At 46.4% G+C, this 24796-nt stretch overlaps 1 protein-coding gene across 2 annotated transcripts in view; it reads left to right on the top strand.

Annotated features, from left to right (window-relative positions):
* Nucleotides 1-21492, top strand: part of TIPE2 (TNF alpha induced protein 8 like 2) — a 44840-nt gene extending 23348 nt beyond the window's left edge. For both annotated transcript variants that reach the window (XM_086947430.1, XM_086947431.1), the window contains exon 2: nt 20583-21492. In XM_086947430.1, the coding sequence (XP_086803556.1) occupies nt 20588-21148 (561 nt within the window). In that variant the 5' untranslated portion in view covers nt 20583-20587 and the 3' untranslated portion in view covers nt 21149-21492. The remainder of the gene's footprint in view (nt 1-20582) is intronic.
* The last annotated feature ends 3304 nt before the right edge of the window (nt 21493-24796 follow it).

Genomic DNA, 24796 nt, shown 5'->3' with positions numbered 1-24796 from the left:
GGGGAAAACTAGTTCAAGCTAAACTTGCAGGGTTTCTTTGGGAAGGCATTAAAACCCTGGCTGTTTGCTAAGTAGAAGTATTAGGTACCACCTCTTCTCAGTAGAGTATACTTCCATCAAGCAGAAACACTGGGGCTCTCGCCTTGTCTCACTCGGAGCTAGCACCTGGACACCTCGGGTTATTGTTTGTGTGCAATACATTTCTATAAAATATCAAAACTGGTTCACAGTTAATTTTCCAAGGGAGAACCAAGAGTGCCGACTATGGGGTCGACACCCAGAGTGATTTTCCTAGGGTAACAAACGTTAGAGACCTACTTCGTATAAACGATGGTCATCGCTGAAATGGTTCATTGGGGTCAAGGGTGAACTAATGAGGCTCAGGCACACAGTGAGCCCACTAGTTGCCACCTGAACGGGGGAACACAAATTTAGGCTTCTTGCCTTTAAACCATGACCTCCCAGGAACGGTGCAGCAAATATCGACTGTTCAAATGGTTACTGTCTGCATCAGTGCAACAGGACCTACTCTGATATCCTAGGGTGACAGATGCTCACCAACAGGTGCAGTACTCCCACAGATCAGGACATCTCGAACCTTCGGTGAGCCCCATCTTCAGGTTTGGTCAAAACAACCTGGTGGCGGGGTCTCGAACCTTCAGAGGCGGCACCGTTTCTCCTTAAAACACATCCCTGCGGCTGGGCCTTCCTCATGTCCTCTTGTGCAGAATGGTTCAGCTCCATGCAGGACAGTCCATCAGATAATCTCCTTGCTCCTCAGGGCAACGTTTCTTCATGTCATATGTTTGGCACCAGCCTTGAGGTGAACATGGACAAATCTCCAGATTTCTTGGAGACCCCTCTTTCCTATTGCTGCCTTCCGAACTTCAGACTAAAACAAGGAATGGGACATGGAAGGCCATCTTATCCAATCAGCCGAGCATTTTTTGGGGGTGTCAAGAGGTGCCACTTTTAAAATCTACAAGTTCGACTCGCCTGTGCAAAGCATATCTTCTGGGCTCGTCAATAAAAGGGAGGGATGTAGCAGTCACCAACTGATCATAAGATTGAGTATTCCACTGGAGGGAGTGCAGACTAACTGACCTTGATCACTGTGGTTTATCAGCAGGTGACCGCGCAAGACCCCGATGGTAGCACAGATGGCCTATGGGTTCGTGCATTTGGGAGGACACGGCATAGAGATCCCTCATCAAGCATAACCTTGTGCACTGCAGATCACGGGACGGAGCTACCCAGTTAACTAGGCAATGGCCACATTTATTCAAGTTTTCTGACAGCAATTGTGGAAACCTACTCAATGCAAACAAGCACTGGCAAAGCTAAAAGGTCTGGTGTTGCCTATCAGCCTTTTGGCTTTGTTAATGCTTGTTTTGGTCTGGTCAAAGAAATCTGCGATTAAAAGCAAAAATATATTTTGGTCTCAAAAAGCACCCATAGCTATAGTGATTGCTAGTGATAAAGAAAATTACTTTGTGTGTGGATGTGCTCCATGTGAAAGAGAAGAGTGGAGTCACTCCGAGTGAAGTTAGCCCATGTCTGATGTGGATTGACCTATTGTGCTGTACAGTGTGTTGTAGAGGGCAGAGGAACAATGTGATTGCCCAAATAACAATCAACGGATTTAGAGGGGTGGCTGAAAGCCCCTGTAACTAAGGATCATGAGCATATAATTCTAGTAAAATAAAAAAGGTCTTGATGAATGCCACACTAAAAATAGCATCGTTTGACTTTCCATTTTTGGCTCAAGATTATCAGACAGCACAAGCTGTCTGTTTGCAAAAAAACTATTATGGGCTTACCAAGAACCTGCAGGGATTGACAGATCATCCATCGCTTACCATTGGTTGGTTGTATTGTGACTCATTTGCTTGCTTTTTACTTAATGTCTTTACTTGCCATCTTGAGTTCATCCCTCCCCTGGAGCACAGCCTCTTTACTGTTGTAAAATATATATGAATATCCATATAAAGTCATGTGCATGCACTTCAAAGGATTTCATGCTTATACAAGATCACATTAACATGAGGCCTGGAGCTCAAAAGGGCTTCATATCTGACCTTGACTGGACAAGCTTCAACAAGCTATTCTGTACCCCCTTACAGGTCACCTTGCTTGTCTTGACTGAAGAGCCTGCCTTTCTGGTCTGCCCATATCTGGCTGTTTTGCATGGTGCAGACATTGCACATCCATGTCAGCCATATTTGGCTTGGTGCCTTATCCTAGTTCCGCTGACATGGCATTTCATAGAGTATATAAGACCTAGAAACTTGTCACTCTGGGAAGAAGCGGTCTGAGAGCCCCTAGGTGGCAGATCTGACTTCTTCCTTGCTAATTAGCAATGATGCATGCTTTTGGTACCAATAAATACATTTCACTCTGTTTCTGAGCAAGCCTGCTATGTCTGGTGAGTTTCAATCATATGCTCCTGGGAGGGTGCCAGTATTTCCCCATCAAAATGGTGTCGGAAGTGGGATATATTGGAGGACTGTGATGTCACCGGTTGGTAAGTGAGATGTAAGCTAAAACACTAACTTGCCCTGCTGCAAGTGACCTTTCAGTCTTTCAAATATGTATTTAACACATAGTATTAATAAAAGGGGCATTGACTGGAATTTAAAATAGACAGGGGACTGTTTTTAAAAATATTCTCTGCATCAATACACTAATTGATATGTGGATACACTGCAGGAGAGCCTGGGTTAGAGAATAAATTATGTGTACCTACACATATAAGAAGTAGTGAAGCAGGTGACTAACTAAGTTACTTTATGTCAATAAATATTGACAAATGGCTAGACCCTTTGGGGGTTTTATAAAATCGCGCCAGTATTTTCCCATCATTTACCATCTCTATGATTGGCTGGCTTCTATCTTTCTACTGCTCAATTTTAGAGAACTTTATTTTCAGTCTCCTTCTCCTGTGTTTCCCTCTTGTACTTACCCACCGCGCCCCTCATGCTGTGTTATTCACACACTCATGTTCCTCTTCCCCGCTCTCACGCTGCTCTCACTTTCATGTGCTCTTCGCTCTCTAGTGTGCTTCTCCCATTAGCCAAGCTCTCTCAAGTGGTGTAGCACAGGCCCCCACGGTGCAGGGGGAAGCAAGCTCCAGGGGGCCCCCTTAGCACAATACTCTGACTGGAGAGCTCCTGATGGAGTCTGGAGGGGGCTCCTCCACGTACCTTGCAGGGGGGCCCTCAAGTTTTGTTACGCCAGTGACTCTCTGTGTTCTCCCATCTCCCGCACTCAGTGTTCTTCTCTCCATGTGCACCTCTCTACCCTGGCCCCCTATCGCGCTCTCCTCCGTACATGTTTTAAAATATACACGTCCATCACCTTGGATCGGGAAATACAAAATGAAAGCAAATGGCACACATGTCTTCTCACAAGCTTGCATAAGCATTATGGTGCACGAGCAGGCATGCCATTACTTTTTCGCACCAGTGGAGTGACATGACTACCACCAGAAGTTGCGCCACTGTCCCTTTTTTAATTAATGTATTTATTTTTACTATTCTGCATAGCATCGAGAAAAAAACCAGACAATTTAGAGCACCTCCAAAAGCCAAAGGCAATAGGTCGAAAAGGGGACCCTAGAGGCTTTGCCAGAGCTTGTTTTAAAGGTTTGCATGCCCAGTGATAAATGGAATTACATCATGCAAGGACCTACCGAAAGTTTAGTAAAGGCAGGTCCATATTTAGTAAGAGCTGTATTGTCTAGCTGAGCTCTGCCCAGCGGCTTTAACAAATTCTACCAGAAAGTTGATCTATCTATCTATATCTGTCTCCATCTTCATGGGGGAGACGCACCCCACACATTACACTCACACTCAGACTTCTCACACATGAATGCACCACGCACATCACATCATGATGCACTGGAGCAGTGGTTCTTAACTTGTGGTCTGAGGACCCCTAGGGGTCCACGAGGCCTACTCAGGGGGTCCGCAACTGTTTTACAAAATAAATAATATTAAAAGTCAAAAGGTTAAGAACCGCAGCACTAGAGGATCGACCGGCACTCTTCCAGGAGTAACAGTAAAGGTGCTTGTGTATGTGTGTAAATACTATGGGTGGGGGTTTCAAGAAAAGTCACTAAAGTTGAGATATATTTAAGTTAAGAAAGTTTGACCTCTTGGGATCTACACTGAGAAATCTGCACTCAGTGGCAGCTCCTCCGCTGTGGCAGAGGAGCGTCGCCCCACCTGCTAGCAGCCAAAAAAATGAAAAATAAAACAAAAATAAACACTTGTTTATTATCAATATATTTTTGCTCTCGGAGACAAGGCTTGCGGGTGGGGCCTGGGGAGGACAGGTCGGTGGAGGAGTGATTGCACTGCTATACCATGCGCATGAGGGTCTGGCTGGCCGTCTCAGGCCGGCCAAACAGTCATGCGCACTGAAGCTCTCTCAAATCATCGGCGCTCAGGCCAATAAAGATGCTGCTTTCATCAATAATAATAATAATAATAATAATAATAATAATCAGCATGAAAGAAGCATCAAGATTGGCTGCAGGTGACTCTGGGAGCCTGTGCCTACAGTGGAGAGGGGTGCGATGTGACAGGTAAGTGAGATTTTGTTGTTTCTCGTCATCTGTCCATCCCCGCCCCGCCACTCTATTGACACACTGGCCGCTACTGTCTACACTGACTTCCAGTAGCTCAAAGAATTAAAAATCAAATCCTTATACCTTGTGCATAAGGCTCTGCAAGTTGCCGGGCACAATCAGCTAGCAGGAGGATGCACATTCTGTAAACCCTGCCAGTCTCTGAGGTCAGAAGGGCTGTTCCTTTTAAATACCACAAACTTTAAACCAGTCAGCTTGGTAGCGGAGCCTTCTCTCTAGCAGCAAAATGTTGGAATAACCTGCCTTTTGATTCACAAAAAGAAACTACACTTTTAAATTCAGAAAAGCTACTGATAACATGGCTTTTTATGTGATGTAATATAGAGCTGCATTTTACAGTAGCATTTTTTCCTAAAATTAATTCCAATAAGAAATAGAACAGCTTTCTGAGCTCGAGGAGTTTAATCTGTAGACAGACATACCATCCAACAACCTAAAATAAGACCGGCAGCCCGCAGGGCACGGCGTTTGCAAATGCTGATCTCTACAAGTGCCACCCAAAAATAGCAGCAGTTAATTTATAAATGTTGTGTCTCTGAACGATGCCCACACTGAACAATGTTTGAAATCTGGGTGTTGCAAAACAAACAATGTATGAGCCTTACTGAGTGCATATTTGAATACTATGTCAACCACAAGCCAAAATCCATAAAAGTGTTTCCAAACATTGCTATTAAATCAATAGCAATGGAACGCGTCTTATAAGGGTGTGGTACCAGAGTATCGTTGCAAGAATACCATTTGATACAAATATAATTTCCCAAGTGGCACAGTATCAGAAAATAGAATTAATTGGGTTGACGAGTTGACACACCCAGCAATCTGGTGAAAATTCTCACTAGGTGATTGAGACGTAGGAGGGGCCTTGAAGCACCGTCACTTGAGAAGCCACACAAACGCCAACAGCTTAGGACAGTTTCCGCACACAAGCAAGACTGCTCTGTGTAAAGGTTTCCAGCTCTCCTCAGTGTTCACTATGTTATATAGTCTGTTCACTGGATGGCCAGCGCTTAACTTATGCTGGCATTTGCAGATGGGGGTGAGTGCACTAATTTTTAGGTCGAGCCCGGGCTGCGCATGCGCTGCTGCGAGGCATGCTGTATTGGAGTATGGACTTGAAGCCCCGCCCACTCTCCGCACATATTTTTCATTGGCTTGTGTCATTGTCCTTCGTAAACGCTTGCTTCTGATTCGTTAATAGGCTTGTTAGTCCCTACTTAGTACCGCCTTGTCTTTTATTTGTAACCTCCCATCAGGACTGGACCTTTTACTGTGTCCTTACTGTATAAATTTTATTAGCCCTTAGCAAGAACTCTTTGCTTAAGTAATGTAAACACCACTGGCAGGACGCAAGCTTTAGCAATGGGGGCAAAGTGTCGGCTGCGTCGTTTCCAGCAACATAGTACAATAACCATGAGATTTTTTTAACAATGTTGCTGGGAATGATGCAGTCGACTTTTTGCTTTGGGTGAAATCACAGGGGACAGCAGCGGCCATTAGCAGCGGCAGAGTGGGTTAGAAGAAGAACCCGCGAGGCAAGGACGGAGCCCGGGTGCGGAGGCAGCGGCAGTCAGCCCAGCTCCAGGGTTTCAGTGCTTCGCCTGACTTCGGTCTCGCCTGACTTTGGTCTCGTATTTGCGACAGTTTAAGCTATTAGCCTTGTAAATGACAATGCCTTTTACTTATGTTTTAAAAACCAAAACATAACTAAAAGGCATTGTCATTTACAGTGCAAATAGCTCAAACTCGCATAAATGCGAGACCTATTGCATTGCAAATGCTTGTTTGAGACAGGAACTTATATTTCACTGTCAGACTTCCAGAGTAAGAGAATGAAAGCAAAAAAAGGAAGCGAGAGCTAGGGAAACCGTGACAAAGGAAGAAAGCAGGGATGAAACGGAATATGCAAGAGATAAAAGAGACAGAAGGTGGAGGGTGGTGGCAGACTGAGTCATGGGCTGGACTCAATATCAGCATCTGGTAGTGCCAGCTACAGGGTAAGAAAACTTTGGACCCTAGCCCTATTTTTTGATTTCATCTTTTCAAATTAAGCACTGCGGTCACCCCACGCTATCCAACCCGCCCCACGAGGGCTTAGAGTGCAGACATCCACCCAACCTGGGGATGTGCTCGCCAGAGTTCGCTAAGTGCCTTCTCCATCCACGTTACATCACTTCCTCACTCAGGTACAATAATTTAGCGGGTCACACGCAGAGCCGGGTTCGCTGCTTCTGCCCCAGGCTCTGGTTGGCTCAGATGACCATCACCTCGCAGGCCTGCCACCTTGCCAGCTTTATGCCAGCATGACTGCCATTTTAATGTCCAGGCTGGTACAAAATTTATAAAATCACCTAAAGCCAGTGTTTTTTTCCACTTATCAGCACATAGTTTATACAGTTAATGTAAGAAGGAAATAAATCTTTAGAAATGCCCTAATGAACCCTGACTTATAATTAAAGCAAACAAAGGCAGGAAAGGCATGTTATAAATGTATAGGGACGATTTCATATAAAGTTCTACATAAACAGAAACATTGGTCGTTCTTTTACTCTGCCAAAAGGTGGAAACTTGTCTGAGTGGAAGAGACCCTGTGGAGTCCGCTCCTCAATAAACAAACAGAGGAGGTGAAAAGCACGAGAGGGCGATTCCTGTCAAGGCCTGGAGGAAGGCCGCACCTCTGGTAGTAGAAACCAGCACCCCCGTCCTTCTGGGACGCAGGGCACGCTTCGGATTAGGCTCGCGTTACATGTTATATTGGGCTCGCGGCTCATTACGCTGCACCAGGAAGCGCGCCCGGGCCAGGGCCAGCCCCCTCGGAGGCAGACAGGTGCGGCGAGACTCGTGGCCAGCTGACCCGGGTGCGTAAAGAGTGCAGGGCCCTGTGGATGAAAGGCGGAGCCGAGTAGTGAGGGGGCCGTCGTCTGAGGGGATGATAGCCCAATGTTGACATGTGCCCTCCCCCGAGCAACTGCCTTCTAACCCCTGCATTGTCCCCACCCCAGTGCTCACCTTCCCATCTTTGCTCCCAACGTATGACCCCATCCAGTGTGCGTCTGACCTCGCGAACGCTTCCGGAAGGCACTGTTTCTTCTTTCGTTTTTACGCCACGCTTGTTTTCTTGTGACATCACACCTATACGAGGTAAAGGACGTGGGTGGATCATCTCATCTCACACTGACCAGGCCACTGGTCCCCCCCCCCCACTAACTCTCTTTTTTTTGGGTCATCCCTCTAAAGGCCTTTAAGTGTGGGGCGCTATAACTGCGACCCTTATTTAGGTCTGGCCTAAACCTGTCTGGCTAGCTGAGTACTTTTTAATGTATGATTGGATCAGCCCTACAAAGTTTCCCACGTCCATGTGGAATGTGCTGCTCCAGGCCAGGTTTTTTCCTTTGAACTCTGGGACTTGTCGTCTTATTTATTCCATAAAAAGCAGGATTAGTCCCAGAATTCAAAGAAACAAACCTGGACGGCAGCATCACATCTCGCATGGACCTGGGAAACTTCACAACTATTTTAAGGTGACCACCTAACCACGCCGCCTCCATGTAATTATGGATTGGTCTCGGTATCTAGTTCTGGGCTTTTGAGTGATACCCTAATGCTTTCTGGGTGTTGTAGTGTTTGTTGTGCTCCTATTGAACTGATTAGTCTAACACACATAAAATCTGTGATTTGTAGGTTAAATTCCAGGACTGCAGATGGTGTCCGTAATGACCTGGAGTGAAATGGTCACAAAATAATGACACACGTACAGGGGGCTTGTGATCAGCGCTCTTCATCCATTTGTCGGCTCAACTGTCATTGGTGTTTTTCTGCCATTCACCAAAGCTATGGGTCAGCCAATTCCATCCATTGGCTGTCTAGCACTTTCTGACCTCAGGTGCATAAAAAGGAATGCACTTTACTGCCTAGACTAGTGCACCAGGGATGCTTGGCTACTTCTTTAGTTTTTATATTTATTTGCATGTTACATATGGAGTAAGTGCTATATAAATGCAATTACAATACAATATGTTGAAAATAAATTCACATTGCACAATCACCAAGGCCAGACCTGTTCGATCTGGCCTTGCTTTCTTATATTCCGTTGCCCCCCTGCCACTCTCATCTGATCCTTCAAATTTATTTTTTTGTCTTATTCCGTTGATACGTAACTTACGATCCGTATAACGGGAGACGCCAATGCAGTCAAACACTGATCCAAAAGATGCCAATCACCTGGATACGGAGCAACCAACCCGGCTTCAGCTCAGGTGAAGAGGAAACACTCATCCTTGGTCAACCTTTTATCCCCTGGTCATACCTGTGGTGGGCACCCCATGCCATGTCACTCCCTGTGTAGCCTTGTGAAGTAGCTTTACGTGTTTCGTGATGTGGAAGATTCTCACTGAGGGACTCTGCATAAGTTCTAGATCTCTTCACCGACCACGGCATTTGAAGTCCATGAGGCGTCATTGAGGTACTCTGCACAAGTTCTAGATCCCTTCCCCAACCACGGTATAAAGAACCTGGCGAAGAGACCCAACTCCAGACAACATGACTGCCCTCAAGCTCGCCACCCGAAAGCACCACCAACTCATCCACGCCACCAAGAAAACCGCATTCAAGGAACGACTTGACAACAACGCACACAACAGCAAGGATCTCTTCAACATCGTCAAAGAGCTCTCCAACCCCAACGCCGGAAACAACTACATCACCCCTTCGCAAGACCTCTGCAACTCCCTCGTCTCCTACTTCCTCAACAAGATCGCGGACATACACAACAGCTTCAGCACTCAACCGACGCACGCCACGACCGAACCACCGCCCCCCACCGCCACCCTCCGCGCCTGGACCCCGATCAGCACCGAAGACACCGTCCGCACGATGAACTCCATACACTCCGGATTTCCGACCGACCCCTGCCCTCACCACGTCTTCAACAAGGCCGACGCTGTCATCGCACCCCACCTGCGGGGCATCATCAACACCTCCTTCGACACCGCTACCTTCCCGGAGAGCTGGAAGCACGCCGAACTCAGCGCCCTACTCAAGAAGCCATCAGCCGACCCCACCGACCTCAAAAACTACCGCCCCATCTTGCTGCTCCCGTTTCCTGCGAAAGTGATTGAGAAGACCGTCAACAAGCAGCTGGCCGCCTTCCTCGAGACGAACGGATCCCTCGACCCCTCGCAGTCTGGCTTCCGGGCCAACCACAGCACCGAGACCGCCCTGATCGCAGCCACCGATGACATCTGAGCTCTGCTCGACAACGGAGAAACAGCGGCCCTCATCCTCCTAGACCTCTCCGCGGCCTTCGACACTGTCTGTCACCGTACCCTAGTACAGCGCCTCAGCAACGTCGGAGTCCAGGAGAAGGCACTGGAGTGGAATTCTCCTTCCTCGCCGGAAGGACACAGACAGTTCGCCTCCCCCCGTTCAGATCTGAATCCACCAAAGTCATCTGCGGCGTTCCTCAAGGCTCCTCGCTCAGTCCAACCCTCTTCAACGTCTACATGAGCCCCCTCGCAGACATCGCACGCCAGCACAACCTCAACATCATCTCCTACGCCGACGACACCCAGCTGATACTCTCCCTCACCAACGAGCCCGCCACAGCCAGAGCCAATCTTCACGAAGGGATGAAAGAGGTAGCTGAATGGATGAAGAACAGCCGCCTGAAACTGAACTCGGACAAGACGGAAGTCCTCATCCTGGGATCCTCACCCTCCGCCTGGGACGACTCCTGGTGGCCCCCTGCCCTAGGCAGCGCACCCAAACCTACAGACCACGCACGCAACCTGGGCTTCATCCTGGACTCCTCCCTCTCCATGACCAGACAAGTCAACGCCGTCTCCTCGTCGTGCTTCAACATCCTGCGCATGCTACGCAAGATCTTCCGGTGGATCCCCACCGAGACCAGGAAGACGGTCACCCAGGCCCTCGTCACCAGCCGTCTGGACTACTGCAACTCCCTCTACGCCGGAATCACCGCCAAACTCCAGAAGAGACTCCAGCGGATCCAGAACGCCTCAGCACGACTCATCCTGGACATCCCCCGTCGCAGCCACATCTCCGGACACCTGAGAGACCTGCACTGGCTCCCGGTCAACAAGAGAATCACCTTCCGACTCCTCACCCACGCACACAAAGCCCTACCTCAACAGCCACCTCAACTTCTACGCTCCCAAACGCCAGCTTCGATCGACCGGCCACGCCCTCGCCGCCGTCCCCCGCATCCGAAGAGCCACCACAGGGGGACGGTCCTTCTCCTACCTCGCCGCCAAGACATGAAACTCCCTCCCGACCCACCTCCGCCTGACCCAGGACCACCTCGCCTTCAGGAAGCAACTCAAGACCTGGCTGTTCGAGCAGTAGCGGACCCCCCTCCCCATGCGCCTTCAGACCCTCTGGGTGAGTAGTGCGCTATATAAATGCTTTGATTGATTGATTCCACTCATACTGATAGGGAAACCACTAGGCCAGATGACATCATGTGACTAATGAACCACTGATGTTCCCTTCTCCTGGGTCCACCATGGCACCTGCTGGCACAACTCCAGGTAGTTGAAGACTCAGTGCTCGTCTAACACGGGGTCTTATCAAACGCGTCCCTATCTCTAACCACTTGAAGTCTCATCCTTGGTCCTCAGTGGTCAAACGAGCCCTGTTCAAATGCCTATGCTGGCCAGCGGTCTCAAAAACAGGCCTTTATTTCACTGGGCACTTATATAAGAGGTAAATCCCAAGTGAGCAGGCATGGTCCGTCTCCTCTTATCTGGTACTTCCAGAATCAAAAGAAGTCATATCAGGGTTTTTTTTTTGCATCTGACTGGCTAAGCATGGAACTCACTTCCTATCTCTGTTCCTTTCTCGAAAATCGCTTGCTGTATTGAAAATCTCTAAAAACGTTCTTTTTCTCCTCTTCCTTCTATATCACATATTCTCTTTCTGTCAGTTTCAAGCCTGGCACCAGGATAACCTTTTCCTTGATTACCCTGCTCTACAAATCAGTAACCTGTCCTCTCTTCCAGCTCACTGTACCCCTGTATGTTCCCTTATCTGTTCCATCGGTTCACCTGTGTTCTTGTCTGTCTAACCCAACCATACCACCAGTGTACCACCAGTGTTGCTCAGAAAGGAGTACTTTAAAGTCCTGAGTAGAGATTTACGTCTCTGCTGTAGCTGTTAAAAGGTTGTTTAAAAAAAAAAAATATATATATATATAAGCGATACCAAAGGGGATGATAGACGGAGTGCTTGAGCAAATCAAACACCTACCCCCAGTCAACTGATCTGGGTTTAATCCATCATCATTCTTTAGCTCACTCCACCACCCCAGTTCAGACATGGCCATATGCAAATCAGTCTGACCCTGTGCCTCATGGGAACAGTCAAACAAAGACTGTGCACCCTCTTTGTAATTCAGACGTATATAGTAAAATATTACTGTAACATTTTAAATATAAAATTAACAATTGAAAATATATTTATATTTAATGAAAATTGAAAGTATTCTTTATCAGCCAACTTTTCGCTCCCGTAGACAAACATTCATTTCAGTGCTTCATTAACTAAAAGTAAAGGGTGATGTTGCAGCTGTTTTGTATAATTTGAAAACTTCTTTGAACTTACGATTTTCTGACAGAAATGTCTGTAATTTACAAAAAGGTAGCAAAGCCACGTATTTACATTGGGTTTTTGTTTGATATTTTTTGCACCCACAACGGTCACACCTCTTCTCTGAGAGAGGAAGTTGCAGATTTGCTCGACCGCGACTATCTTTGTCAACTGATTATGACTTCAACACGGGGCAGTGGTCCTCGAGATGGAAGTGCCTTTCGATTGTATTGTGGCTTTTATATAGCACTTCATACCCCGTTGTGGGGTGCCGAAACACATTTTCGGATGGGTACAGTGTCACACAAAGGATCAGTGTGTGGTTTACTGTGTTATATATGTTGTCATCCAATGTGCGAAGCGTTTTGGTGTCGTGCATGAGTGACCAGAGAGGTGCTCTAGTCTTGCGGCGCAGCAAGAACAACAGTTGATGGACAGAGTGCAGAACAGTGTCATACATGCACCCCAGTACAGAAATCTGGGCCTAAATCCATCGTTTTTTGCACTCCACCCCAACCCAGTTCAGACATGACCATATGCAAATCACCCTTGACCCTGTGCCTCATGGGAGCAATCCAGCCCGAACTGCCAAGCCATGTCTTTCCTAGACCGGAATCAAGCATCCAAGGACCAGTTTCTGGCTATCAGCCGTCTTCAGCCAGGATAGCTTGACTCCAGTGGTGTGGAGAGCATGGGGCTCACGTCTGAGCATACCCATCCCACTCGGGGTGACAAATGCAAAAACAACAGTTGATGGACAGAATGCAGAACAATGTCATACATTCACCCCAGTACAGAGATCTGGGCCTAAATCCATCGTTTTTTTGCACTCCACACCACCCCACCCCAGTTCAGACATGGCCATATGCAAATCAGCCTTGACCCTGGGCCTCATGGCAACAGTGCAGCCTGAACTGCCAAGCCATGTCTTTCCTGGACCGGAATCAAGCATCCTAGGACCGGTTTCTGGCTATCAGCCGTCTTCAGCCAGGATAGCATGACTCCAGTGGTGTGGAGAGCATGGGACTCACGTCTGAGCATACCCATCCCACTCGGGGTGACAAATGCAAAAACAACAGTTGATGGACAGAATGCAGAACAATGTCCTACATTTACTCCAGTACAGAGATCTAGGCCTGAATCCATCGTTTCTTTGCTCACCACACCAACCCAGTTCAGACATGGCCATATGCAAATCAGCCTTGACCCTGTGCAGCATAAGGCTTACGACTAAGACTTACCCGTGGTTCAGACTGCATGGTTCAGGTACTGCGTGGTAAAGGCTATTTCCCCAGCATAAGTGAATTTGTACAGTAGTAGGCGGTACCCCTGGCTTCAAAAAGTTTGCTTGGCTACTGCTCATGTCACCGACCTTCATCCTAGCCCATTTGGTATAATTTTTCTCATTTAGAGTTGCTGTCCCCCACCCTCCCAAAACAGGTGTATCTGTAACACTGGCCAGGCAGGTAGGTACTTACTTTTTTTTCTAAAGTTATGCAGGGATGGGTGCTGGGCGGGGTTTTAAAGCCCTTGATTCCCTACCACACTAAGATATTTAATTAGATACGATGCCGCTGTGATGTTTCTTCAAAGGGAAGAGAAGTTTGAGCTCTCAATGGACGTGGCCTGGGGTTGAAATTAACAAAAACGTATGAAAACTGAGATCCCTACAAAAGAGCTTTGGAGGCCCGGCCTAGCAAGCCATTCATTCTAAAAGAAGTATGTGTGATTTCATTATTTTGCCTAAAATGTCTTAAAAACAAACAAAGACTGCAACAAGGCCAAGAGATGGATGACTGGACACAAGGCTCAGGTGATTCCCTTTCAGTCTATTGATTGTAACTCTCCTTGAGTGACCAGCTCCGGCTCTTGCGTCGGCCCTAAGATAGGACTGGCTCTATTCATGGTGGACACTCTTGTTGGTTAGAGCAAGTCCGCTTAACGCATGCAATGAACCCTTCTAGCTCCTTCGGAAGCAAGACGTAGTAAAATGGAGGCCCAGTCCCATTTCCTTCTCAGCTCTTTGGGACTTTGATGAGGATGATGGGGACCAGTATTGAGTCATGACATATGTACTGTGCAGACCTGGTTCCTGCAGTGGCCTTACCACCTACAGTGATCTGCCGAGGCTTCTGTAGCAGCCTTGATGTATGTAATGATTAGGGCTCCCGGTTTTACGGTATTTATGTTTTTTTAACATTTCCATCTGTATTTATCCATATTTATGTTTTGGCCATTTTACCTGTATTTATCCATATTTATTTTGCGTTTAATGAAGAAATGAAGCAGTAACTCGTATATATCCACATTTATTTAACCAATAAATGTGCACTCGTACTTTGATGCCTGTCCGATTTTAGCACTATAGTGACATAAAAACACTTGCATAATAGCACAAACGTATGGTAAGATAGGCAGTTATTTAAGGAAATGTAATGTGTTTTTTCGCTAAACATGCTCTCAAGCTGCACGACTATTGGCTGGGAATTCATGAACAACAAGGAGAGTCACTGAGAAGATGCTCAATTTTCAGTATTTTTTCCAGTTAAAAAGAAACCAACAGACTGGAAACCCATTGTTGTCTGCTTGTATTTATATCTAAAAATTGAAAACTGGGAGCTTTCATAAGGATCAGCTGGCCTCTTACAGCAGCCTTAACTAATAGGCCTTGGACCTGGCTTCAATAAATGTCTTAGCATATATAGTGATGACCTTCAGTAGCCTGCAGTGACATTCAGCACATTTAATGATGAACCCAGGCTCCTATAGCCTATTTAACAGTCTCCAGCCCTTACAATAGCAGAGCCTAATGGAGTGATTAAACTTGTTGTCTATAGAGGTCCCAAAGTTTATACTTTATGCTTTTATAAGCTGTATCTCATCCCTTCCTTTTATCAGAAGCTGCTGTATCAAGTATTGCAACGCTTGGTCTCCCACCCACAGGTAAAGCGGTGAGGCAGGGCAGGGCGGGACGGGGTTGGAAGTCGACATACAACGGAATAGGTATAATCAGGGCTCGAGTCGGGGTACCACGCGGGTGGACGGCGTCCCCCCACTTATTTTACCCGGGAGCTCGATAACTGGAGCAAATGGAGCCCCATATTCACTCTTTGGCCTCTATGGGGCAGGATCGGAGCTCATTCAGAACGCTGCTCACGTGCTGGCTACTCTGCTGCAATCGCACCTAAGGGGTGAGCGAGGAGAGGCAATGAGTCTGATGGTGCAATGCACCGTTCGTGACGTCACTTCCTGTTGTGACGTCAGCGTCTCTCCACTTCCTTTTTAAGGACTTGTGCCCTGGTTTTAATTAAAAAAAGAACTAATACCTATTCTGTCTGCTTCCCCCAATGCAATGCCCTGCCCCACCCTGCCTCACCGCGCTTACCTGTGTCGGCCGCCGCTGTAAACAACTACAATATTTTCCAGGACTAACAGAAGTTGACATAGTCACTTAGCTTAGGAAAATACCTGCTCAACTCACTGATCGCGCATCTCCACATGTCGAATCCGACTTCAGTTGCCGACAGAAACCTTGGAATCCTTTGGAAAGTCACCCGCGGACCAATGAAAGCGCTGCAGATCCCAGCCAATGAATGTGAGCAAAATAAATGGGAGTAACATGAGCTAATATGGGAGATGTCGCTGATCACTTGTATGGCAAGGGCGAGGTAGGAACCTGGGTGGGTCGCTATGTATGTTAGAGCCACTCAAGGGATCAGCGTGGATCAATGCGTCTTGTAAAGGGGTCGCACTCAAAAAGTGATCCGTCCTGTTTTTTATAGTCCGTGCTCTACACTCATCAGTACCCCCCCAAAAAACAGACAAATAACTTTTTTTAATTTTATTTTTTATTTTATGCGTTTTTATATAGCGCGGACTTTACCCGAAGGTGTCAGAGCGCTTCACAATAGGAACAGTAATGATACATGAGGAGAAAATTACAAGTGAACAAATTACAAGAATCAAACGTTAAGTTACAAGAGGCAAAAGTGACAATTGTGAGCAAACAAAATACAAGAGATAGCAAACGGTACATTACAGGAGGAAAAAGTGACGTGTGCAAGTTACAAACGCATACAAAGTGCAAGTAGAGGTATAATACTGCAATAAATGGCAGACACTCAAACACAAGAACAAACGTTACGTAGGCAATGGTGGCACTTGTGCAAGTATCTAAAGCAAACAAAATGTAAGAGGTAGCAAACCAAATCTCTATGGATTCCTTTACCCCTTCGCCATCTGAAGCAAAAATGTACCTCAAAGCCTCACACAGCTTCACCGCCACCGAAAGACTCAATTGTGAAATGAGGACAAAGTGATGGTGCACCAAGGCCTAACATGCTGTTTCAGTCTAACTGAGTAACTAAATGATCCCTTTTGTGCACGTGACTCTCCAAGGCTAGTGACAGCAAAGAGTAAAGGGACCCCCTTGTCATTGTATTGGTATGACCCAGGATAATGGCGATATAAAAAACTGTTACATAAATAATTTGTTACCCGCTGATGCTGGTATTATTTTTCCCAGTGGGGCTCTGTGATTTTATTTAAGCACAGCATTCTCCTTCACATGCATTAGTTCCCTCGAGCCAGGCTTCTTGGGGGTGTTTCTTAGATGGACTTCATAGGCAACGCCCCTTTTAGAGCCACCCCACTTTTTCATCTCACTTGAACTGCTGAAACTGGAATGTAGGCCCTCACAACACAAACTATTACAACGCATACCTGTACAAAGCAGGCAAAACAACGCAGTGTCCATTACAACGCATGCTCCAGTACAACAAACATTACTATTCTAACACCATTGGGTGCTTACCTCAGGGAAGGTGATGGTCACTGAGGGATATGAGTTGTAATGGATCCTGCGTTGTATTGACTGCGTTGTAAAGGCATTGCGTTGTAATGGATGTTTCCCTGAAGCTAATCTTAATGTATAGTGATCAGCCGGGCCCCTACATTAACTTTACATCTATCTACAGGCATCATGTCTTGCTCCTCGAGGGTCTTTATAAATATATGAACCGGCCTTACACTCACCTGACCAAGGCTACAGAAAAGAACAGATGTGTGCCAGCCGCTCCTGGCACCATGTCTGCACCTCTCCTCTCCGGCTGTTTGTGGGCGGCTGGAGAGAAGCCACCTGTGGCAGGATTCGATGCCAGCTCTGGATGCAGGAGTAATTATAGAACATGTCACTGCTCTCAGCGGAGCTCAGGTGCCAAGGATGGGAGGAGGCGGGGCCAGACATTGGCCTCTGTCTAGGCATGGCCAATTTTAGGAGTCGCTGCAGCCTCGGCAAAGTGACAGCTTGCCTCCCTGGCAGCACAACATATATTTGTAAAGCGTACATTCCCCTGTGAGGCAAGTTGGTGCAGAATAAAAGATGTTTATTGTTACCCAACCCAATGGTAGTCCTATTATTGTCCTTGGAAGGATGAAAGGCAGAGTGAACCTGCTGGGGTTGCAAATCTCTGACCACGATGGCAAATACAGATTCCCAAGGCAGATGCATTATTCCCATAAGCCTCCAGGCCCGACATTGGGTAGGTTATAGGGGCAAAATAGCACCCACTAACCTGTGACAAAATAGGAAATTACACAAAACTACCTTGCAGTAACCCCACCCCACCCTCTCACCTGAAGTGAAAGTAGGGGCGGTATTACCTGTGCACGAGGAGGAAGGCTCCACGGTCACAGGGCGTTGGCTTTCCTTGTCCTCCATTTTCAAATCACCACTTTCAGGTGCGGGATTACAACTGGTTCACTTGAAGAGAACTAGGACTACAACTCCCAGAATGCACTGATTTCTTAAACTGAAAACATACTACCCTGTCAGCATGGGAGCAGAGGTGGAGAGGCGAGAAATGATAAAAATGTACATGAAACAGAGCAAACCTGTACCAGTCAGTAATCCAGTGGGTCAATCTGTACACTTCAGAAGCCCACCTATCGCCTGAGCCTCAGATCATAGCAGGGCTTGTCAGCCCCTAATCCTTCTGCGGTTTACTAATGGAGCACCGCAGAACTGGTAATAACTGCCCATATTTACATAGTGTTTAGTAGGAAGATTCCATATTAAGTACCTTTAAAAATGAATACCTATTTTCAACCTCATGTGCTAGTGAACAATAACAACCAATTTTAACACCCTACCTACCTACAAAAATAATTTGCTTATTAAATGGATCTCTGTGTGTCTGGCGGAAGAACGCTATAGCCCTAGAAGCTGAAAACCTTTTGATAATATAAGAAATAAAACATTTTGAAGATATTGCAGGCCACGTAGAAGTTGAATGATCATAAACTCCTGTTCCCTTGTCGTGAACTCCAGCAGGGAAGACAGCAGAGAGTGGAAACATAGATATCTCTTTCACAGCTAATGATTGAGTAACGGTGGAGAAGGAATGCTGGCATGCATGGAATCTGAGCGGTATCAGTCCGAACAGAGAAACAATCTCTGTTCAATGAGGTGTTGATGGGCTGGTTGCTGTTGTGGTGAGGCAGTTGCTTTGCACCTCAGTTGTAGATAGTAAAATACATAATTAAACAGACACTGAGAGCAGATGGGGGCGGCCGGCCCTCCCTGGCTCACTCTTTTCTCCCTCTGGAATGCCATAGAAGGAACAAAAGGGTCACGCAGAGTTCAGCAGTGTTAGAGAGTTGCCATTAAATGGCGATTTGTTGCCGCCAAACTTGCAGCCCATTGGCCCATTTAGAGTGCAGGATCCAGTGGGTGATAACCAGTGGCGGAATAAAAGCCAGTACCACCAGTGGCAGCTCCTCGGCTGAGGCGGAGGAGCGTCGCCCCACTGCTTCATGCAGTGTAATAAAGAAAAAAAAATGATAATAATTTGAGGTTCTTTTTTTTTTCCACGTTAGCGTCGTCTTTGTGGGGCGGAGCTGCTCTCAGAGCAGGAGGTGGAGTGGTTTGAACTCCCTATGTCAGCATGAGTGATTGGCCGGCCCTCTTATGCCGAGCAAACAGTCATGCGCACATAGCATGTTTTCCATGCAGGCTGCGTGGAGAACATGCCCCCACCTCCATCCCCTGGCTGAGCGCCGTGTTACGGTGCTCAGACCAATCACAACGCTGCATTGCTGCGGGGAGCGTGGGAGCCCTGGTGCTTCCTGTATCCCCCAAGAAGCCAGGAAGAGGACGCAGGAGAGGAGGCAGCAGCCGGCCAGCCAGCCGGTTGGGAGGTAAGTGATTTTTTTTTTACCCCGATCCCATCCCTTACCCCCCCCCCCCCCCCCTGCCCCACTGCTGCTTCCAGGTAGCAGCCGCCACTGAGTAAAAGTCTGTCAAAGGGTTGCCACCACTGATCCACTGGGTTTCTGCCCATAGTAGAGAGTTTCTCCAATTGCATATTTCCCCTACCCGGGTCAATAAATAATGCTCTCGCGCACAGGGAGAAACTAACACATTTATGATTTTTTTTTTCACAAACATACTTAGGGTTTGGGAGTTTGTTTGTGAAAGACAAGGGGGCAAATTCTCTAGCCACACTTTCATTTTCCTTTTCTGCTTCGAGGTGCCAGCCAGGCAGGGATCTATAAAGGTGGTGTTGGGCCCTCGTCTGGGGTGGGCAGAGACCAGGGTTTCTGACAGACTACCATGAATTTCTTGGCCACATTAGGCTCAAGCTCTGTGACTGCTGTTATACTATTGATGCTGTAAGCATATGTGGTACTAACCATCATTTGAATTAAATATTTTACTTCTATCTCTGATTTAAGGTGTTTACTTCCTTGCAATTACGACCTAAGGGATTTATAAACAAGGGCCTCTAAGGGATTTATTTTTGTATGGATCTGTTTTTTTAGAAGATGTATTTCCCTAGGATTTTCCTAAGCGAAGTTCTACTTTGTGAATCTGATCTCGAACCTTTCCTGTTCTTTGTTCTAAGGTCTACTATATGTCATTTCATGTATGCCTATTGTAAAATATGTATTTCCTTGTTTATTTCATGTAAGAGGCATATGTGGAGTGTATCTCTGGAGTAAGAGATGAAATTACTTGTGCCTCTAATATAAATCATGTATTTCACTATGTCTATGACCTAAGGTGTTTCCTGGTATTTCTAATATAAGAAATGTTTCTTATGTAAGGACAGGTTACTCTGTGGGTTTAATCTTAAGAGACATCCTTGTGCTTCTTATCTAAGAATGTTTTTCCTTCCATCTCAGATCCAAGATGTGCATTTCCTCATACATCTAAACTAAGATTTGATATGTACTGAATTCTCTCTCTGATCTAAAAGGTGTATCATCTTTTGTCATGTATTTGCCTCTTATCTGAGAGATCTATTTTTTTGTGTCTTCCTTTCAGCTACAATGGAGCGGTTCAGTTCCCATGACCTGGCGCTTCAGGCACAGAAGAAGATTCTTAGTCGCATGGCCACCAGGTCAGTGGTCAACAAGTTAATCGACGAGACCAGTAGCGAGATCCTGGACGAGCTTTACCAGGTCTCCAAGGAGTACACCAAGAACAAAGCCGCCTCGCAGAAGGTCATCAAGAACTTGATCAAGATCTCGGTGAAGATCAGCGTGCTTTACCGTAATGACTGTTTCAGCCCGGAGGAGTTGCGACTGGCCGAAGACTTCAAGAGCAAGCTGCACCAGGGTGCCATGACAGCCATCAGCTTCCACGAGGTGGACTTTACCTTTGAGAAGGACGTACTAGCCGTGATCCTCGGCAAGTGCCGGGACTTGCTGGTCCAGCTGGTGGACAAGCACTTGACACCCAAGTCGAAGGGGCGCATCTGCCACGTCTTCAACCATTTTGCCGACACAGAACTGCTCAGCCAGCTTTATGAGCCCAAAGGGCCATTCAGACCCCATCTTCAGAAGATCTGCGACGGCCTGAACAAACTTATCGAGGAGGGCACATTGTGAGTGTAACGGATCTGCTGCCCACCACACGTGCGGCTACAGAGACTGAAGACCAGAGTGGCCACCATGGGCCATCTCTGCAAAGACTCTACTGTGGGGCGAGGACAAGGAGAAGACTGCGACATAGGGACATGTGATTCTGTCAGCAGTAAGAACTCTGAACAGGAACATATCTTTCTCACTCCAATCAACTTCCCCAAGCTCATCCTTCTGCTTTTGGACCCAGCGGTACACAGCACTTTGTCACCCACAGCTGAAGGGAACTGGTTTTTGACACGCGAAATGATGTATTTTGTATACGGTTATTTTTTACTAATGCGCTAAGTAAAAACTTGGCTGATTCTTAAGTGCATTGTGTTACTGAGAGTTCTGGAGAAAGCCCCTCAGTTCAGAAGAGTACAAGACCAGACAGTTTAATTAAAGTGTGTTGGGGTTGCTAAAACAATCCTTTGTTATAAATGAGACGTTTGAGGACAATAGATAATTAGTCCTGGTAAGAGTGGGGGATTCCTGGGCTGCGAGCACATGTCTGCACAGGGATAAAGTGTTGGCCAGATATACGCCTCCGTAAATTTTAAACACAAGTGTAATATAGACACTGGCCCATTCAAAAAGCCATTTGAATTTCAGTATTGCAAAACCTGAATTTAACCCTTTCCATGCGGCCGCGATTCCCCTGGTGTGCTGTAAACAACACGAACAGGGGCGGGCCGTGACGACCCCCAGCCGTCATCAGCACACGAGCACCGTAGTGCATGACGGCTGGGGTTCGTCATCAGCATGGAAGGGCTTAAACTAATAAATTATTTACCCACAAATCACACTATCCCAGTGAGGTCTGACATTAAAGAGGAGTAATTCTGCTGCCTTTATAGTGAGTCTAGTGATAAAGAGATTTATAAAGCGCACGGATACTCAAATGAGTGTACCGGCGCTATCTGCACAGGCAAACAGTGATACTATTCCTGTTGAAACATCCACGTTTAAAAAAAATTCTAAAAGATTGATGTCTTGGCTGTTGTGCGTAGCTTCAAACTGAATTTATTCCAGGCAACCAACCCGAGATAAGCGAAAGGCCTGCCTCCAATTCTCGCTCGATAAACCTTTGGGATCTTAGCCAACTGACCAGAAGAAGATCGGAGACCTATAGAAGGAGCATATTTTTTAAGCCTTTCCCTGAAATAGCTTGCCCCAGTGGCCGGCAGTGCTTTGTGACCAAGAACAAGTGTTTTAAAGAGAACCCTTTTTTTACTGGAAGCCAATGAAGAGCCTTCAAGTAAGAGAAAATATGAGCATTTGAAGGAGATTGGAGCTGCCGCATTCTGGACAACCTGTAGTTTATTAAGATGATAATCTGGAAGGCCCAAGTATAGGGCATTTCCATAGTCCAATCGGGAAGTTAGCAAAGCCAGAATGACAGTTTTCTTTAGCAGGAAAGAAAAGCAAAGGAAGGAATTTTTCAGAATACGTAGCAAACCAAAACACGTTCCTACCACCGATCGAATTTGTGGTTGAAAAGACAGGGTCCTATCAAATTTGATGCCTACTTCCAATGAGGCACAGATGAAAGGCGTTCTTTAACAGACTCCCCAGCAATCTCTACTCTCCGCAGGTAAACAGCAGCTGAATGTAGTCAGTATAAGAAATCACTTTGGCTCCTAACTCCTCGGCTAACCAGCCTACGGGCGTAAGACAGGCATTAAATAGAGTGGAGTTGAGAGTTGAGCCCTGGGGCACTCCAACTGATACCTCATGCACTTCTGAAGAGAACGTGGGTATCCGGACTTCCTGACTCCTCTCTTCCAGAAAGGATGAGAGACACTTTAAGGCTATGCCAATGACTACAATTGATTGGAGTCGGGATAACAACCTTGAATGGGGGACTGTATCGAAGGCCGCTGACAGGTCTAGCATGACCAAGATGGCCTTTCCCAATTATCTAAGGTGCCTTTAATATGCTAAGAGACCTCCATCAGGGCCATCTCAGAACTGAAATTGGGTCTAAACTCAGACTGGCTCGGATGCAGAAGATCATTAGTTTCTAGATATTGTGAGAGTTGATGGTTTACCCATTTCTCTAAAACCTTTAAAAGAGCAGGAAGTGATGAAATTGGTTTATAATGTTCCTGAACATGTGGGTCAGCTGACGGTTTTTTGAGCAAGGGTAGGATTTTAGCTTGCTTCCATTGTACCGGAACCACTCCTGTGGGCAAAGAAGCGTTGAGCACTTTATTTCCTAACTGATTAATAAAAGGAGCCCCTTTTGCAAACTGAGGCTTTTAATGGCTACTAATAAATCCTCTAAAGAAATAGGAGGGTGTTTTTCAAATTTGCCATCCCAGTGGTCATCATACAAGCAACCTTAAGTGGGATGTCAGTAGCCAGAGAATCTGATGGAAAGGCTAGCTTGAATGGTTCTTATTTTACTCTTAAACTAAGAAGCCAGTTGATTGCACCAATCGACAGTGGGCTGATGGTCCTTAATGGCGGCTTCTGGGCTCATGAACATTTTTACTATTCTAAAGATTTCCTTGAACCTATTGCCAAACGCTGCTATCCTTGCCTCGAAAGAGGCTTTTTTAGCTAGGCATACCTTTAAATAGCATTTTTGTATTGCTTCTTTATAGGTTCTTTCATCCCAAATGTTGTAATTTTTCCACCATTGTCTCTCTTCCCTTTTCCAAGGCTCTCCTTATACCAAGGGGCTGATGGCTTAGTTCTATAACAAATACGTTTGGATACCGGTGCCGATTTGGTAGATGAACAATGGATCTAGTCATTCAAACTATTAACATCTGATTCTATTACTCCAGAGAGTGAAGGCATATCCTCTTGAGGGCTCGAGTAAAATCAGGCGATTGGGGTCTTCGTTCCTGGGAAAGGATACCCTTGGAAGTTTGTACTCAAACTCTCAGACTTTTTCTCGCCCCATCCTTGCACTGGGAACCAGCAGAGACTGTCTCATGTCAAGGGCAGGAGTAAATTGCTTTCCAGGGCATCACTGCCGAAGGAACACCTGTAACATGAATAGGGGTGCGGAGGAACCGCTTTCCTCTCAGGCCAACATAGTGTCCATCATGACTTAATTTAGAGCCAGTGGTTGCAGAGGGGACCAACAAGCACTCATTTTTGGGGGCGAGCACTTTTTTCTCAACAGACTGATACAGATAGGAGTGCCTGGTCACTGGTGGTGAACTAAAGAGGCATCAGGTGGAGCCAAGTCTACGAAGCCTTGGTGTTTGGCACAAGAACTTTGAATAGCGCCGGCCGAGGGCCGTTGAGTGACACTTCGACCCTGGCATTTTTTTCCTTTAAAAATTAAACACTGGTTTCCAAGTGGAAGCAAAGCACAAATAGTTAGCAACTGATTTTTCACTTTCCTGTCGATTCTTCGTAAGGCCAAATATTCAAGCGTATGTTTGCTCATGCGAAAATGGAAGTACAAATCGATTCCTGGCATACTCCTTTGGTAACTGCCACATCTTGCCTGTAGTAGTCTCGGAGACCTTTGGGAACTTTAGACTTTTTTAAATCAAGACTAAATCTCTATGTAATATTAGGAGTGTGTATGTTTTCTGTCAGTTAGCACCAGTGATATTGAGGAGGACCTGAAGAAGGCCTCACAGTGCAGAGATTGGGAAAAACACAAGC

This window comes from Lissotriton vulgaris, chromosome 12 (assembly GCF_964263255.1).
Source record: "Lissotriton vulgaris chromosome 12, aLisVul1.2, whole genome shotgun sequence".
Taxonomy (NCBI): domain Eukaryota; kingdom Metazoa; phylum Chordata; class Amphibia; order Caudata; family Salamandridae; genus Lissotriton; species Lissotriton vulgaris.
This window is presented reverse-complemented; position numbering and strand designations above follow the sequence as displayed.